The 17,242-nt window shown below is 31.8% G+C and overlaps 1 protein-coding gene across 2 annotated transcripts; it reads right to left on the bottom strand.

The window, feature by feature from the left end:
* Positions 1–12,357: 12,357 nt before the first annotated feature.
* LOC123916409 (protein SAR DEFICIENT 1-like) lies at positions 12,358–15,398 on the bottom strand. 2 transcript variants are annotated; one of them, XM_045967864.1, is made up of 7 exons: positions 15,215–15,398; positions 14,994–15,069; positions 14,270–14,828; positions 13,441–13,601; positions 13,165–13,353; positions 12,959–13,058; positions 12,358–12,875 (listed from the first exon to the last, which is right to left on the bottom strand). In XM_045967864.1, the coding sequence occupies exons 1-7, from the start codon at positions 15,307–15,309 to the stop codon at positions 12,592–12,594; spliced, it is 1,464 nt and encodes a 487-aa protein (XP_045823820.1). In that variant the 5' UTR covers positions 15,310–15,398; the 3' UTR covers positions 12,358–12,591. The 2 variants fall into 2 exon arrangements, with proteins under 2 accessions (XP_045823820.1, XP_045823818.1); XM_045967862.1 differs by having other exon boundaries at positions 12,959–13,061; positions 15,215–15,395.
* Between the last annotated feature and the right edge of the window lie 1,844 nt (positions 15,399–17,242).

Here is a 17,242-nt window from a genome sequence, read left to right as displayed (position 1 = left end):
ATCTCTTGTCAAAATCCACTCTATTCGTTGTCGATACTCCCCCGATCTCTCGGGCGGAAGCTACCTACAACGAATGATATTAACGCGCGTCAATCGTTCGCTACACTCTATGCCTCAATCTCTCGACCGGAGACACTCGAGTGCTCAATACAATTCAGTTCAGAAATTAAATCAATACTCTCGCACGTGACTTAACTCGAAATCATTATAACACTAATGAAGGATTATAAAGCATTAAAAACAGAATTGCATTGGATGAACACTATAGAAAGAGTGAATTCTTACAACATTTGCAGATTACATTCAGTTGAACCACATCCTAAACTATCCTAGATTCTACCTTCAAAGGAGTTTAGCTCCTCATCGTGCTTCGTTCGCTTCCTCGCTTCATCGCCATGGCTTGTGAATCCATGCTCTCGACGTGCTTGGAGCTATCCTCTGGAGTCTTGAATCGCGATCTGGAAGTTCCAAAACCAGAATGTAGATCAATTTTGCAGAATTTTCCAACCAGAAAACAGAATTATGCAGAAACTATATATACAGAAGGCAACCACGCCGCGCGCCAGATCTACCACGCCGCGCGTGGTTGCAAATCCATCAACTGCGCCGCGCGTAGTAACAGAATCACGCGGCGCGTGATCAAGTCAGAGAGCAATCTTCATCTTCAACAAAGCTTCACGCCGCGCGTGGTAAGGCATCACGCGGCGCGTGATCAGAGTCAAAATCTTGGCTCTCTGTGAGCTCCATCACGCGGCGCGTGATGGGCTACGCCCCCAGCGTAGTGAAAATCATTCAAATCCTGCAGTTTTTCCTGTTTTCTTGCAAAACAAGTAATCAAGTTAATGGTTAGATTTCTCTTATATTTATTGCTAAAAACCTACTAAAATGCATCTAATGTTGCTAAAATAGGCATGGATTAGAGAGTGTGACGATTTGTCATCATTAATAAAAATTTATGGTCAACGTAGATTACGTAAATAGTGCAAAGTGATCCAAAATAAAACTTAAAAATGAACGGAGGAAGTAATAGAATATAAAATGAAAGCAAGAAACATATACTAAATTATAACAATGATCAAGAACGTGAAAGTGGAACTCATAATTTAAACCAAATTACTCGAATCTTCTTGAATTGAGAAAGAGTTAGAGTACTCGGTCACAACTCACAAGATCATATGAAAATAATTCCAAATTAAATTGGATCATAATAAAATGCTAAATAAAAATAAACTTTTTAAATATCACAAATATTCAACATAACACTCACTTTAATTACTTATATTCGTCCTAAATGTAATTTTTGGACTAGGTGTGAAGCAATGGTAATGTTTATATTTTGTGAATGATTTTGTGTTAATGAATGAATAATTTTGTAGCTATGATTTTATTTACAAGCCGATGTAAAATTATGATTTTATGATAATATTTGTATTAAACTAGTATACGTACCCGTGTAACGCACGTGACGATTATAGCTGATATGATTGAATAATGACATAGTTTTTTTAATATAATGGTTATACCTATGTTAATTACCCTAACACAACCATATAATAACATAGCTGTTTATATATTTAAAACTTAAACAAAAAACCAAAAAACAACATAAGACGACAATACGAAGCATTGTTTAAATCAAAGGTCTAACTTAATAACATAATCAACTACAATACATTGGCCATGATAATTTCATTTGACATGATACAATTATTGTTGTTGATCCATGACAACAACATTCAAGATTTGAGGCGAATCTACTAAAGTGAATCGACATCTTGAGCCAGTTTGTATGGTAGCAAGATTTACAAATGCATTCCATCCTGCAGATATGTACATCTCATTTTGATTTCTTGCGGCCGTTCGAATTTCACAATATCGACAGAAATATTTGTGTTGTCAAGAACCATACAAATGTGTTATTGTTGCGGTGCCAACAAAGCCCTACTTATTCTTGTAGGAAAATGCTGAATAGTGAAAACATAGAAAATTAAAATACAATTTTAGGTAAGCTAAACAATTTAAACTTATATCAAGAATATTAAAAAAAAACTATATTCTTACCAAGACTGTTCTCTGATCTGCATGATGTTGACTGATGTTCATCTCCCAAAACCTTTCGGGTTCAGCGCCTTCATCTTGAATCAAATTCATTTCGTATACATATGGGAGATATATAATTATTATACGATATTCATACTATGAAAATGTATGATGTACAAAATTATTGTGAAATATCCGAAAACAATATACTCAGTGTTATAACCTACAAATAATTGTAAAGTACTCCAATTAAGTATTTTCTAAGTATGGTGATATAATCTAAAAAGTTATACAATTAATTCAGCACAAATTATGTTATCTATATTGAAAATTAAGTAAATATAAATCTGGGATATTTCAAAATCGCAAGGAACATCCCAATATCTTATAATCCATCTTCAATTTACTCACAATTTTACCTTGTTTTTTTTCCTATGTGTATGTGTAGATCTGGAAACAGGTGATAAAGTAATAAATATCATAATTCATTTTCCAATTCACTCTCACAATCTGATAATCATTTTAATTCTAAAATAAACTATTAAAAAATGCAACCACTTTTGTGAGTGAATTTATTGATGCTAAAACTTAGATTATATTACTCTGTTGTATATATTAAGAAGTTAGATTTTCTAAGTGAAAATTAATGTAATTAGATGGATTGAACCATTTTATCATTAAAATTTTCTTAAGTCATAATCAATCTAATTGGATAAGATTGAATCGATAATACATAGAAGTTAAAATTACTAAATTGTAGTTAGTCTAATTAAGTGAGAAATATTATTCCATGTAGTTGTAACATGAAATTCATGCTCTAATATTCTTGGAAAATAGAAAACTAAAATAAATTTCATTGAAACAATGATAATGTTTATATTTTGTGAATGATTTTGTGTTAATGAATGAATAATTTTGTAGCTTGATTTTATTTACAAGCCGATGTAAAATTATGATTTTATGATAATATTTATATTAAATGATTGTTCATAAAGGAATTCTGTTTGTTATAACGAAGTAAAGTAAAATAAATAGATTTTAAGAACATATCTAAAACATGTGATTTTAGAACAGATCAATACATGGTTAAAAATTAAAATATATGTTGAATAGATAGATTTTAAATCACGTAAATTGGATCAAAATAGACTTAAAAGCAAAAATAGTTTTTACTTGGTTTAAAAAATATTTTTTACACTAGTGAATGTTGGGGAAGGACATTTTGTGTATATATACCAGATTTAAAATATCATGGACATTTTAAAATAAGGATAATGTTGAGGGCACATGTTAAGTGTCTTACAAATAGTAAATATTTATTTCAAAAGTCAATATTTACACTATTGAGAATTTAAATACATATTATACAAAATAAAATTTTTATTCTAAATTCTTAATACATGTTAACATTTTCCTTAAAAATAATTAGTTATGGATTGGCTACGTTATTTATCCCGACTAATGCCAGGTTTTGTGGTAGCCACATATCGTGGCTTACGAGCCAAACATTTTTTAACAGCTATATATATACCAAATATTAAAAATCCAAATGCAATAAGAACTAATATGCCAATTATTATTTTCCTAGATAAAGGGCTCTCGAAGTAGAGCCGTAAAAAGAGCCTTAAGGGACCGGCCCTTTAAGGGGCGGACCCACTTATTCATGATTATTAATTTTATTTAAATTTTAAACACAGTTTTTTTAGGGTGTTGATCGTGGACAGTGCTGATTGAAGAAAACGAGAATAAGTTCACGACACTAGAAAAATTGTTTAAAATTTAAATAAAATTAATAATCAGGAATAAGTGGGTCCGCCCCTTAAAGGGCCGGCCCCTTAAGGCCCTTTTTACAGCTCTATCTCGAAGTCTTCACTTGGATTACGTGGTATAGGATTTTGGCGCATTTCCTACAAATAAAATAAATAATGATATTATATATAAGAGAAATTCGTATATGAATTCACCTAACAATTTATGATTAGGCACATCCAATAAAATAATTACATGTAATAAAACTATAATAATAAACAAACATGTTAAAAAAGGCAATACACTCTAAAAAAAAAAAGCAATACACATAAGAGATGAATTAGGATTTTATTCTATTGATCATTGTTTTTTTTTTTGTTACGTTCAATACATATATTATTGTTTCTTTATTTTTGGGTTAAGTTCAACATATATATTATTATATATTATTGTTTCTTTTTTTCTTTTATGGTTCAAGCATATATTATTGTTTTTTTTACTAAAGAATATGGTGGTACAGATTCTTGTGATATTTTCTCCAATTCTGTATAAAAATTAAAAAGAGAATAAATATATAAGTGTGATATATTGAAATTACTTGCTAAGAAATATAGAATTAATGATTTTAAAAAATAATTGAAACAAAAAAAAAATTACAAAAGATTATCCACTTTTACAAAAATTACAAAATCATTTCTCTAAAACAAAAGCCATGAAATGATATGATGCATTACCTCAATGTGACTATGAAGTACGAATACGGTGTTGACGGTTGCGAACGGTCCAACGGTGGTTCAGTCAGTGGCGAAAGTGAACCTCTCAGTGACTGTGTTTTGTGATTTGTGAAAGAAAGAAGAATGGAAGAAGAAACCCTATGGATATGGGCCTATTGGGCCGGGTTTCTTATCAATGTTTGTGAGATTTTAACGGTCTGATTTACCTTGTGTGTGTTGGTTTAATTTGGTTGAGGAAATTGTTAAGCACTTCTGCATGCGCTCTCTCTATATATATAAGCTTATTCCTTGCCCCCCAATTCACTAATTTTGTTTGTTTTCAGAAACAAAATATTACTTGCCGTCATGATCTTTAGAGCATCATTTTGTATGTTTGCCGTGGATAGAATCTCACTTTTTAGGAATCTTTTTGCCGTGGCAACAAGAAGCTAATAATAAGTAACTTATGAAAAAACATGTATTTATTGAATCTTGAACGCAAAAACTGTTAAGAAGTCCCACATTGGTTGAGAGATGGTCTGACTAAGTGTTTATATACTAGAGGCAATCCTCACCTTACAAGCCGGTTTTGTAAGGATGAGTTAGGCCCAATATCCATTTCTAAGATGGTATCAGAGCCTCTATGACTAAGTGGTCTAGAGTTCGATCCCCGCTCCCCTCACTTTCTAATTAAAAAGTGGAATTTAAGCATATGGTAAGTGGGCCTATGCATTATCCACACTTCAAGCCCAAGTGGGCTCTTGCGTGAGGGGGCGTGTTAAAAATAATATAAAACCATTGATATGACTCTATCCTAACACCTTAAGGTTTTGGGATAATCGGTTATTTGACAAAAACAAACAGAGACATTATCATGAGGTTCAAGTAGCTAGTAGTGGTGTGCTGGAACTTGCTTGAAATTTTTTGTAAGTTATTTCACATTCTTCTCCTTCAGCTTTTAAATTAGAAACCACTTCAAACGTGCGACCGGTAAGAGATGCATATGAATACCAGTGAGGATAAGGTGGGAAAAGTTGTTTATTTTCCCATGATGGGAAATGTTTATATCAACCACCGATGTATTATAAAAATATTGAATGGCTTAGATGATAGAAGTGTATCATTTGTAATAATTTTTAGAAGTGTACCTTTTGTACAGTTTTTTATGTTGCATTAATTTTAGAGTTTAGGGTCTGTTTGGTAAAAATAAGCTATAAGCTAGCTGATAGCTGAAAAGCTAGCTTATAGCTGATAGCTGAAAAGCTAGCTAATTGAAATTAAAGTGTTTGGTAAAATTAGCTTTTAAAGTGGTTAATAAATATAAAATGACATAATTGTTAGTGGGTAGTTTCTTTTTTAGAGTGGGTAGTTATTAAATTAAAGGGTAAAAATGGAATAAAGTGTAAAAAGCTATAAGCTATAATAAGCTCAAACGCTACTTGAAATAGCATCTGAAAAAAAGCTATAAGCTAGTAAAAAAAGCTTGTTACCAAACACCTCTAATTTTTTGAAACAAGCTTATAAACTCATATAATAAGCTATAAGCTAGCTTATTTGTGTTACCAAACACACCCTTAATGGAGATTACACGGTCATTCAATAATAAACCATCAATCTTTCATGTTATATTGAATGTTGCACATATTCCTTTTCCTCTTAATTTTATGTTTATATATTACTCCATCCGTTTTTTTAAGTGTCTTTTTAGAATAATAACATCAAATTAACAAATGTATTTTTGTACATTTTTTTTCTTATTATACCCTCATTTTAATCCACCAATAAATTCATATTTTTTTCACACACTTTATTTTTCCAATAAATCAATATATTATGTACCAATTTTTTTTAATATGTTATGTACCAAAAAAAAGTTTTTCGGATATATAACATTAATTAGTTTTGCTGAAAAGATAAAAGTAATTGACAAATCATACCCTTAAAATATCAAAACGGCAGTTAAATATGAACACTAAATTCGATGTTAAAAGACACTTAAAAAAAATAGAGAATAAGACTCGATTTAATTGTAGAATTTGTGTTCGAGAGATATTTTTTTTTTACGGTTTGTATTAGAGATACTTGACTAAAATATAATTCTAATTTTTATAAAGTGTATTCAATCTGCCTAAAATTAAGAGATTGAACAAGACAAATTTAAATATCATGCGTGAAAAAAAAAATTATGTTCACGGGACTTTTTAATATTTAACATTTTTATATAGAATCAAATTCAATTTTTGACTTACTACAATAGATAGAGTAATTTGTCCAGTAAAAAAATGTTTTGGTATTATTTTTGAAAAAGCTATGGCACAAAGCAAACTCCCTCCTGTTCTATTTTCGTCAAGTAAAAACATCCCACTTGAATCAAAACCATTCAATATATAAATAATATATCAACGGTAAAAATAGGCACTTTCCCATCATGGGAAAAATAAAATTCACGTTCCCACCATAACATGCACCATGAATACTACACTTTCCAATTGTATGTGGGTGGCAGGACCGTATCCTTGAGTGTCCTGAATAAATTAGGAATTTGGTGCCCTTTTTTGGATAGAAAAGAGAATGATAGAGGTAGTATCAGAGTTCAATTAATTTTTTTTCCTTGTCAGAATGTTCTAATTAGTTTTCACTAATTTTAAGTTTTCTATTTTTACAGTGAATCACATTTATGTGGGATTTTTTTTTTGACACAATTCTATTCAACCATTCCATTATCTTACAAATTTATGTAGGGTCATATTTGAAAGAATATTTGGTGTTTTCATCGACATGATTCATTTTAGTTCATGTGATGCCCTGTCTGTAATGTTTATACATATTTTGTTGTTGAATGCTATATAAACTCTAGCATATTGGTAGTTCCTTCTCTTATCTTGTTCAATTTCCTAACTCATTAAAATAGTATGCTGTGTCACGGTCACCAGACGAGGCACCATCAGTAGGAAAATGATAACCGGAATGGGAGCAATCGATAGCAGCGAACCAGAGGAAAACATGCACTTTTACATAGGATGCTATATATCAATGGATATCGACGAAGAAGGCATGGAGAGCTTTAGGACTATTGTAGGATTGAGTAGTCACTGTTGTGCAAGAGAGTCTCACCAACATCCCCCATACATGGGACACACAATGAATATGTAGGGGCTAAGTTTTTTTTTTGTTGGTCAACATAGGGGCTAAGTTTTGAGGGGCTACAGTTTCAAAATTATTTCTTCAAATGCAATATTTTGAACAAAATTGCTTTGTAATTGTAATTATGACAATAAAAGAGGATTTGTTTTGAAATCGTTCCACAGCTTCACCTATAGTGAGATTCAATAAAAAAAATCAATTAATAATATACTTTGGCAAATAATTTTGCATAGTCACATAGAAGTAACAAATAATTTTGTATCCTTAACTAGTGCCCCGGGGCACTAGTTAGCATGACCCTTTAAAATATTTATAAATAATATAAGACAAATGTTAACGAGTGCTCCCGGGGCACTTTTAAGACTTTAAATAGTAAGTTTTTTTTTTATAGAAATACGTAAAGTCAACATATTGAAAATTGTTGTGTTTAATTTTTGAATATTTTTTTTTTTAAATGGAATACTTAAAGAGTTCTCGGGAGCACTCGTTAGCAAGATCCTTACACGAAATTAGGGCACAATTATGCTATTTTGATTTTCTTCAATTTCAACATATAGGGGAGACAGACAATGTGGATTGAGTGAATCCCTGATGTTATTTCTGTACAGGCCCATTTAGATAAGGCCCATTCTAAATACAATCTTTCGTTTTTGAAAATTGCTCTATAGGCCTCCGTGTTGCTCCCAAACTCCCAAAAATTCAAAAATACCCCTGATTTTGGTTTGTATTCTATAATCCGAATTTGAACTATTTCAGAACTTAGGATCCGAAATCTAGTGTTAGTGTTGCTGCTGTTTGCTCTTGCTCTGTTAGTGTTTGTTCCTGCACATTTGCTTCTCTGTGTTACTGGTTTGATGTTTCCAGTTTTGTTGTTTTTGCTTTGTGTAGTGTTTTAACTGTGCTTGTTTTGTTACCACTTTTATAGTGGGTTGTTGCTTTGCCTCTACAAACACTTATGATTTGGTGGAGTGTTTGTCACTAAAATTAAAGCTATTAAAAAAAAAAGTAATAAGGGTGAAGAGGAGTATTGGTGAGAAGGTAAAGAGGGGAAAAAGTATGTAGAGAAGGATGTTTGCAATGAAGAATGGTGGTGAGTGAAATAGAGTTGACGATAGTGGTGGTGAGTTTTGGGAAGGTTGAAGAGCACTTTGGATTCTAACTTCCGAAGGTGTGCAACGGTGGTAATTTGGTCATGATGGGGGCCTTAGAGCAATGCAGATGGGCTAAAATAGCAGTTTTCTTCTTTTTTTTGGTTATAAAGAGGGCTAAAAACCCACGGAGAGAATGAGAGATACAAGAGAGAAGAGAGAGAATGTAAAGAATAGAATACCTGGCTCTCCTGTATAGGAGAGCTTATATAGTTGTCCCTAGCGCTGAGCCAAATGTCTCCCTGATGGGCCAAAGTGCCACGGCCCAATAGGAGCGACTGCCAAGATATTCCCTGTATCGTGGGGGAAGCAGTTATTTGCCCATATCCTGGTGGAGTTGTTCCACGATACCATGGAAGTGGATAAGCTCCTTGACTAAGAAGCAGTTGTCATGCCAAGCACGTGCTTATCGTGCTATGTGGTTGACATGTCGAGGAGGCTACGTCATGTGCTGACGTGGCTGGGGAGACCTCCCCTTATTGGGCCGTGCCCCAAGATCCGGGTAGGACTATAATTGGGCCAGCTCTTGGCCCAGTCCAGAACAGTATGAGCTAAAAATATTCAACTTATTCGATCATTAATTAGTTTTACTTGTGTTGCCTTTGGTGGTCACTTACAAATCGATCTCTAGTGTGCTGAAACTTGCTTGGAATTTTTTAGTTACTTGTTCTTGAAGTTTCACATTCTTCTTCTTCAGCTTTCAAATTAGAAATTACTTCAAACATTCTTTCCAATTGTGTATATGGGAGGCACAACAATTGCATCGGATTGCAATTGCGGTGTGAACTGTGAAGTGAAATCACCAATATAACTGTATCAGACCATATCAAGACCACATTGAATCACATCGACGCTACATTAGACTGTCAATCTTAAATATTACTTTTGTTTGCTATTTTTTCTAATCACTTGTAAAGATGAAAATATAATTTTATTTTTTTTATCAAATCTTAGTTGCTGAAATTGTGATAAACTTAGCAACACTGGCCCAGTAAAGGCAGGTTTGCAGAAGAGGAATAAGACCCATATTTCAGACAAACTTAAAATGGGCCTAGAGAATTACTAAACCTCTAACTAAAAAGAGATATTAAAGTGAGACAAACCCAACATATGCTTCTTTTTTCAATGTATTTTGTCGTGTAGCTTTTATTTTGATACAAAGTCAAACAAAAAAAAAGATGCAAGAACAAAAAACTATTCACGAAAAACTGAAAGTCAAATCAGAGAAATTAGATGTCAAGACAAAAAAGCTATTCATGAGTGACGCAAAGTCAAACCCAGGGGCGGAGCCCCTTATGGGCTGGACAGGGCCATGGCCCGCCCCAAGATTTTCATTTTTTTTCATAGGTATATTATTTAGCGGCGGTTTTAAACCCCCACTAAATAGTCTGTTTAGTTTGTTAATTCTCAGTTTGCGGGGGTTTAAATCACCAATTTGGACCATCAGAATTCTTTCACATGTTTCCAATTTGTGGGGGTTTCAAACCCCCTCTATTTGGACGATCCAGAATTCTCCCTTATAAATTATTAATTCAAATATCCTTCTTAATTTATTTTTTTTAAGCATCCCTTCTAATGTTTTATTGTTTAATATTTATAAAAATTTTAGAATGTGTAATTTATTTTGTGAAAGTATTCAAGTATATTTTTTTGGAGAAAAAATGACTCAAATTTTTATTTAAAATAGAGTTTGTGTATAAAAATTCATGTTTTATCAATCTTTTGTTAAAAAATTTTAAATTTATTTATTGAAAATGGTAATGGTTCACCTATTGACTCTTTTTGAGATATTTATATTAGACACGCCCTCAATATGATATATCTTTTTTTAGTAATTTTTTTTTGCATATTCGATTTATATTCGTAGCGGCCCGCCCCAACTTTTGGGGCCAGCTCCGCCACTGCTAGCATGAGCCATTAACCCAAGTAGCTAGTAGTACTGGTGTGCTGGAACTTGCTTGAATTTTTTTATAAGTTATTTTACAGGCTTTGTCTAATATGAAAGACTTGATAAAGTCAAGTCTTTTATGGTGCATAAGTCATTATTGTTATTATAACAAATACGAATTTTATAAAATTTACCGTTGGATTGAAAGTTTATATCATAGAGATCATCCATAATATTTTTTTAATTTTTTTGAAAATCATTTGATATGTTATTGAGACCCGTCAAAATTAATGGTATTTAATATAAAACCATAAACCGTTAATCTTGATGAGTCTCAATAACATATCAAATGATTTTCAAAAAATTTTAAGAAAATTATGGATGATCTATACGATATAAACTTTCAATTCAACGATAAATTTTGTAAAATTCGTATTCGTTATAGTAATATTTGGAACTTATACACGGTGAAAAACTTGATGAAGTCTTTTACCATAGACTTGCCTATTTCACATTCTTTCTCCTTTAGCATTAAAATTAGAAACCACTTCAAACGTGCGACTAGTATGAGATGCATATGAATACTACACTTTCCAATTGTGTATGTGGGTGGCAGGTCTGTATCCGGAATTTTGAGTGTCCTGAATAAATTAGGAGTTTGGTGTCTTTTTTGGATAGAGGTAGTGGTAAATCAAAAAAGAGAATGATAGAGATACTGTAAGAGTTCAATTAACTTTTTCCTTGTCAGAATGTTAATAGTCTAAGGGCTCGCTTGGCCCAAGTTTATTTAGAGCTTATGCAAACAGCTTATGTAATTTTTATATATTATTATAAGTTTGTCAAGGTAGTTTATGATAAAATAGCTTATAAAACCTAATTTATACTGCATAAGTTGTTTGTATAAGCTCTAAAAAAAACTGGGTCAAACCAGCCCTAAATGTCTAATTAGTTTTCACTAATTTTAAGTTTTCTATTTTTATAATGAATCACGTTTATGTGGGATTTTTTTTTTGGCACAATTCTATTCAACCATTCCATTATCTTACAAATTTATGTAGGGTCATATTTGAAAGAATATTTGGTGTTTTCATGTCATGAAAACAAGTAGACATGATTCATTTTAGTTCATGTGATGTCCTGTCTGTATGTATATACATATTTTGTTGTTGAATGCTATATAAACTCTAGCATATTGGTAGTTCTTTCTCTTATCTTGTTCAATTTCCTAACTCATTAAAATGGTATGATGTGTCACGGTCACCAGACGAGGCACCATTAGGAGGAAAATGATAACCGGAATGGGAGCAATCGATAGCAGCGAACCAGAGGAAAGCATGCACTTTGTTACATAGTTCCATAGGATGCTATATATCAAACAAAGACTTGTTCGGAAAGGTCATTGATCCAACAATGGATATCGACGAAGAAGGCTTGGAGAGTTTTAGGACTATTGTAGGATTGAGTAGTCACTGTTGTGCAAGAGAGTCTCACCAACATCCCGACATGGGACAGAATGTAGGGGCTAAGTTTTTTTTTTTTGGGTCAACATAGGGGCATCTAAATTGACTAGTATAATGGGAATAATCTGTTGTTTTAAAATTATTTCTTCAAATGTAATATTTTGAACAAATTGCTTTGTAATTGTAATTATGAAAATAAAAGAGGATTTGTGATATTTGCTGCTGCAATTTTTTTTTGTCAAATCTTAATTGATGAAATTATGATAAACTTAGCAACACTGGCCCAGTAAAGGCAGGTTTGCAGAAGAGGAACAAGGCCCATATTTTACACAATCTTAAAATGGGCCCTCTAAATAGAGAGTTACTTTTCGCGCCCCCTAAATAATCTCATGCGCCCCTTGAAATTATCAAACTAATTTGATTCTCCAATTGTTACATTTTTTCATTTATTAAAGCCACCTTGACACTCCATCAACAACTGGTCCTGAAGTTGATGGCGTTATATCACCATCATCTGATTGTGAATCTGTGAAGCTATAAGATATGGCATTCATGAATGGTGAAGTGGGAAATGGTGGTGACCACTGGATGCTACCTATTTGTGCATTATTATTATGACTTGATACATAATTGCCACCCTCCATAGATTTATCACCAAAAAAGTCATTTTGATCATATGCTATACCCGGTGCTTGATGATTATTATTATTTTGAAATTGTTCCACTGTTCCACCTGTAAAATGAGATTCAATTAGTAAATCAATTTTGCAAAGTCACAAACATAAGTGTAACATATGATTAATTATTAAACCATACCTTGAGTTAACAAAGCAACATTGTCATTCAAAACTTCATCAATTTCCTCCAAATCATTCCATCTAGCATATGCTTCTCTCACCAATTTTTCTATGTAGCCCTGCTAATTAATGAAATGAACTATAGGTTAAAAATCAATGCCTAATAATTAAAGTGATGGAACAAAAATGGTAAGTTTAATTAAGTATAAATATATGTGTATGTACCCTATTCATGTTGTTGTTGGGAATGGTTTGACCATTGATATAAGCAGCTTTAACCATTTGGCATATGGCATTGAGATATATGGTAACTTGAGGCCCACGGTAGACATATAGTTTGTTTCCCATTACACAAGTTTTAGCATGCCTAATTGTCACATCCCACATTTTCTCTGACATCCCCATGCCTAAAATCTGATTTCAAAATCATAAGAGCTTATTTATTAGTATTTTTTTTTCAGTTAAGGGAGGGTGCATAGAGTAATATGGACATATATGTACCTTTCTGAGTCTTTGAGGATCAACAACTGATAACTTGAGAAACTCTTGTACAGTAGTAATTCCTTCTTTGGTCAATTTTTTGTGGAAAGCTCCATCTTTCCCAATCTTCTCTAGCCGCCACACTTCGTCATTTAGATTTGGTGGGTGATGTTTCTTGTACACTATATTTGTATGAAAAAATTAATTTAATTAATACTAGCTATTAGTAAATAATATTGCATGATAAGATATGGAATTGTAACATATAATGTGGATGCATTACTAAAAAGTTGTAACATATAATGCTACAAGTTCTTATATATGTTTAATGCACAAATAATCTTGGATTGAAAACACCAATTAATATAATTACTAATGGACATTCATTGATAAATCATATATATATGTGTTGGTACAAATTCTGCAATTATTTTGTAAGACTAAAAGGGTTGACCCTAGATGATTTCCATTCCAAGAGACCCTTTCTGATCCTTATAGTATTATTAGTTATATCTCAACAACCTTAAAATAAATTTAACGAAAGATATAGACTTATTAACAACTAATTATTAATAAAAAGTAGTTATTAACAACACATCAGTACTTAATTAAATGTCATGTTGTTAGATTCGTTTGCTTCAAAGGATGGAGAGGATCATTTTTTACGCAATAATATCATTTGACCAAGTAAACAAAATCATATATATAAACAAAATCAGAAAGGAAAAAAAAAAACTACTATATATACATTCTAATTAATCATTCTTGCATATAAATTAGAGCTTAATTAAAATAACCATAAAATATTAGATTCTTTGTTAGATGTCAGCGTAAAGAAAGAAAAACTCACATTCACCACGATGATCCTTAACAACAAAAGGTTCGGTCATGCCTTCACGAATTCTGACACTTTGATTAGTCCCAGGAGCAATTCTAACAGCAACTCTAAACTTTCGGCTACGAATCCAGCTAGAATTATCGGTGAACTCAATATCTCCAACTGGTGCAATTCCATCTCTCATAGTAAGATTTGATTCTCCGGTAAGCAATGGCCTCTTCCCAGTTCTCTCTTTCACGATATTACTATTGAATTCTTCACTAGTCCATGATGATTCTTTTTCACTAGAAGGAAAATCTCCATCAAGAACTACAATTTCAATCTTGATTGGATGAGGTAAACTTGTAGGGACAATTTGGCCATTGCTTTTGTCAACAAGAATCACATTGATTGAGTTTCCATCCATGTCTAGTATTTTACTACCTGTGAATATTGGAAGTGAAAGTTTCTTTTTGAACATGAATTCAAAACTTAATGGTTCTTCCACTGCTTTGAGTCTCAATGAAGGTGACTTTGTTATCGATCGCGGTGGATAACATTGTCTCATCGCTCGTTCCACCTCTTCGTTAACCTGATCATATAGTAAGCCACATTTTGTTACAACTTTTTCTTTAAACAAAGTTGCGTTAAACAAAAATAACATTTTCAAAAGTTTTCATCCGTTTGTTACAAATATGTGTAATTACTTTATGCTTTCATTTCTAAATTATGGTAAAGTTGAATGTTAATTACTTACCACTCTTCTAAGTAAAGGTTCCAAGCCAGAGAATAGGTTTTGCATGTTTTTCACCTTAACCACTTCTCCTATTACCCTGTCACATGAGAATTGAGAGTAATTAATATAGTATATAGTAGAGGATATATATATTATGAAACATTTAATAACTATGCTATTAGCTATATCATATCATATGTGTATATAATTGGATCATAAAAAAATAGTAATTAAGAACATACGAAGCAAAAGAAGGTGTTGGTGTAGTTCTAATCCGTTTGTCATTTGGTTTGTCTTTGTCTTGATTAGAATCATCCAAAAAACGTTTTGCAGCCATTTTTTTGGTGGTGAATTTTAATTAGGACCAGCTTGCTTCAATGTAATGTGTTGGTGTAAGAAAAAGGTAGCTATAAAGAGATGAATGAGAGGCAGAATGAGACGAATTGAGTATATATATGGGAAAAGAAGAAGGTTCTTGGAATGTTGGAGGAAGTAGCCAAGCAAATAACTAGAATTAGAAATTAGAATGCTTTTCATTTGATATATATATGATGTAAAGACTTGTGCATCAAAAACCTTTAAAGTCAACTTAAATATTTATCAATTTTCCCCCTTGGAAAAAACAGATATACAAGCTAAAAGGCATGTAGGATGTAGGACCCATATATTAAATTTCAAATGGCCCTCGTAGTGATTTGGGATCAAGATCCTCTCATGTCCTTCCTCTCCAGTTTTATGTTCTGTGCAGATTTGAACCGTTTATCAATTATATTACGGTGTTGACCGCTAACATTTAATGAAAATCAAAGGCCGAGATCAAATAGCACCTTTCAGTGACGGGAGATAATTCAAATTCAGTGATTTATATCATTAGATAGAGTGATAAACATCACTTAAAAACTCACACATTCGAGATATCTGTTAGAAATAATATAAAACCATTGATATGCCTGTATCCTAACAGCTTAAGCTTTTTGGATAATCGGTTATTTGACATGGTATCAGAGCCTCTATAACTAAGTGGTCTAGAGTTCGATCTCCACTCCCCCCACTTTCTAATTAAAAAGTGAAATTTAAACATATGGTGGGTTGACCTATGCATTATCCACGCTTCAAGCCCAAATAGACTCTTGCGTGAGGGAGCGTATTAGAAATAATATAAAATTATTGATATGGCTCTATCCTAACCGCTTAAACTTTTGAGATAATCGGTTTTAGCATAATCTTGACATCGACAGTTGGGTTAAATCTTACAAAAATTATCTATTAAAAATCACAAATTCATCAACAAACCACTAGATAAATAATAAAACATTTGGGCAACAATTATTTTGCAACCAAACTACAAATTGTCAAGAGTTAAATTTCATAGAGTAAAAAAGTCATGCATCTTCGTTTAAAAAAATATTTAAGATAATTTTGTCTTTACAACATTCTATGAAGTCACATAGACAACCTAACATTTTCTCTATCTTGACAAAGTTATGCCTATGCTTTGGAAAATGCAAGGAAATTCAAATGCATTCTATATTATCATAGTCATTTTTTCCTATAGAACTAGAAAATACCCAAAAATAAACAAACCTGATACACAATGGCTTGACAAAACTTCCTTTGCAAAATGCGAGAAAAGAATGAAAATATTATAAAAAATGTCTCAAAAAATTAAACAAATATATTTCAATTATATTGGCAGGACCTTATTTTCATTTAACTTAAAAAACGAGCCAATATACAAATATTGTAAAAACGAAATAATGAAATGTAAAATATGGAGCATTAGACCAAATTCTAAACGGGAGATAAAAAAAAATACAATTGTCTTTTTAAAAAACGTATATGTAAGCCCTAAATGAGAAAACCAGGCAAATAGAAAAATAGTATAGTGCTCAATATTTAGCAATATATATATATATATATATATATATATATATATATATATATATATATTTTGTCCACTTACTTACCTCGCTTTAGACCTACAAGTCCAACGCGAGGCGAGTCAAAATAGAATGGACTAGCCCATTTGGCCAATCCCAACTTCAAACCAATCACTTTGATTTCCTTTCTAATATTAAAAATAAATAAAATAATGAATTTAATTTTTATTCATGTCAGTACAAGAAATTTAATAAATCATAGTCAATCATAGTATAACTTTAGAAATGATAATGACAAAATATTCTAACAATTATGATTAGTTGATGGTGTATCAACATTATACATAAATTTAAATAAAATAAATATGAAAGTAAAACAATAAAAGTTAG

This window comes from Trifolium pratense, linkage group LG3 (genome assembly GCF_020283565.1).
Source record: "Trifolium pratense cultivar HEN17-A07 linkage group LG3, ARS_RC_1.1, whole genome shotgun sequence".
Taxonomy (NCBI): Eukaryota; Viridiplantae; Streptophyta; class Magnoliopsida; order Fabales; family Fabaceae; genus Trifolium; species Trifolium pratense.
Note: the sequence above shows the minus strand (reverse complement) of the source record. Positions and strands in the feature narration are given on the sequence as shown.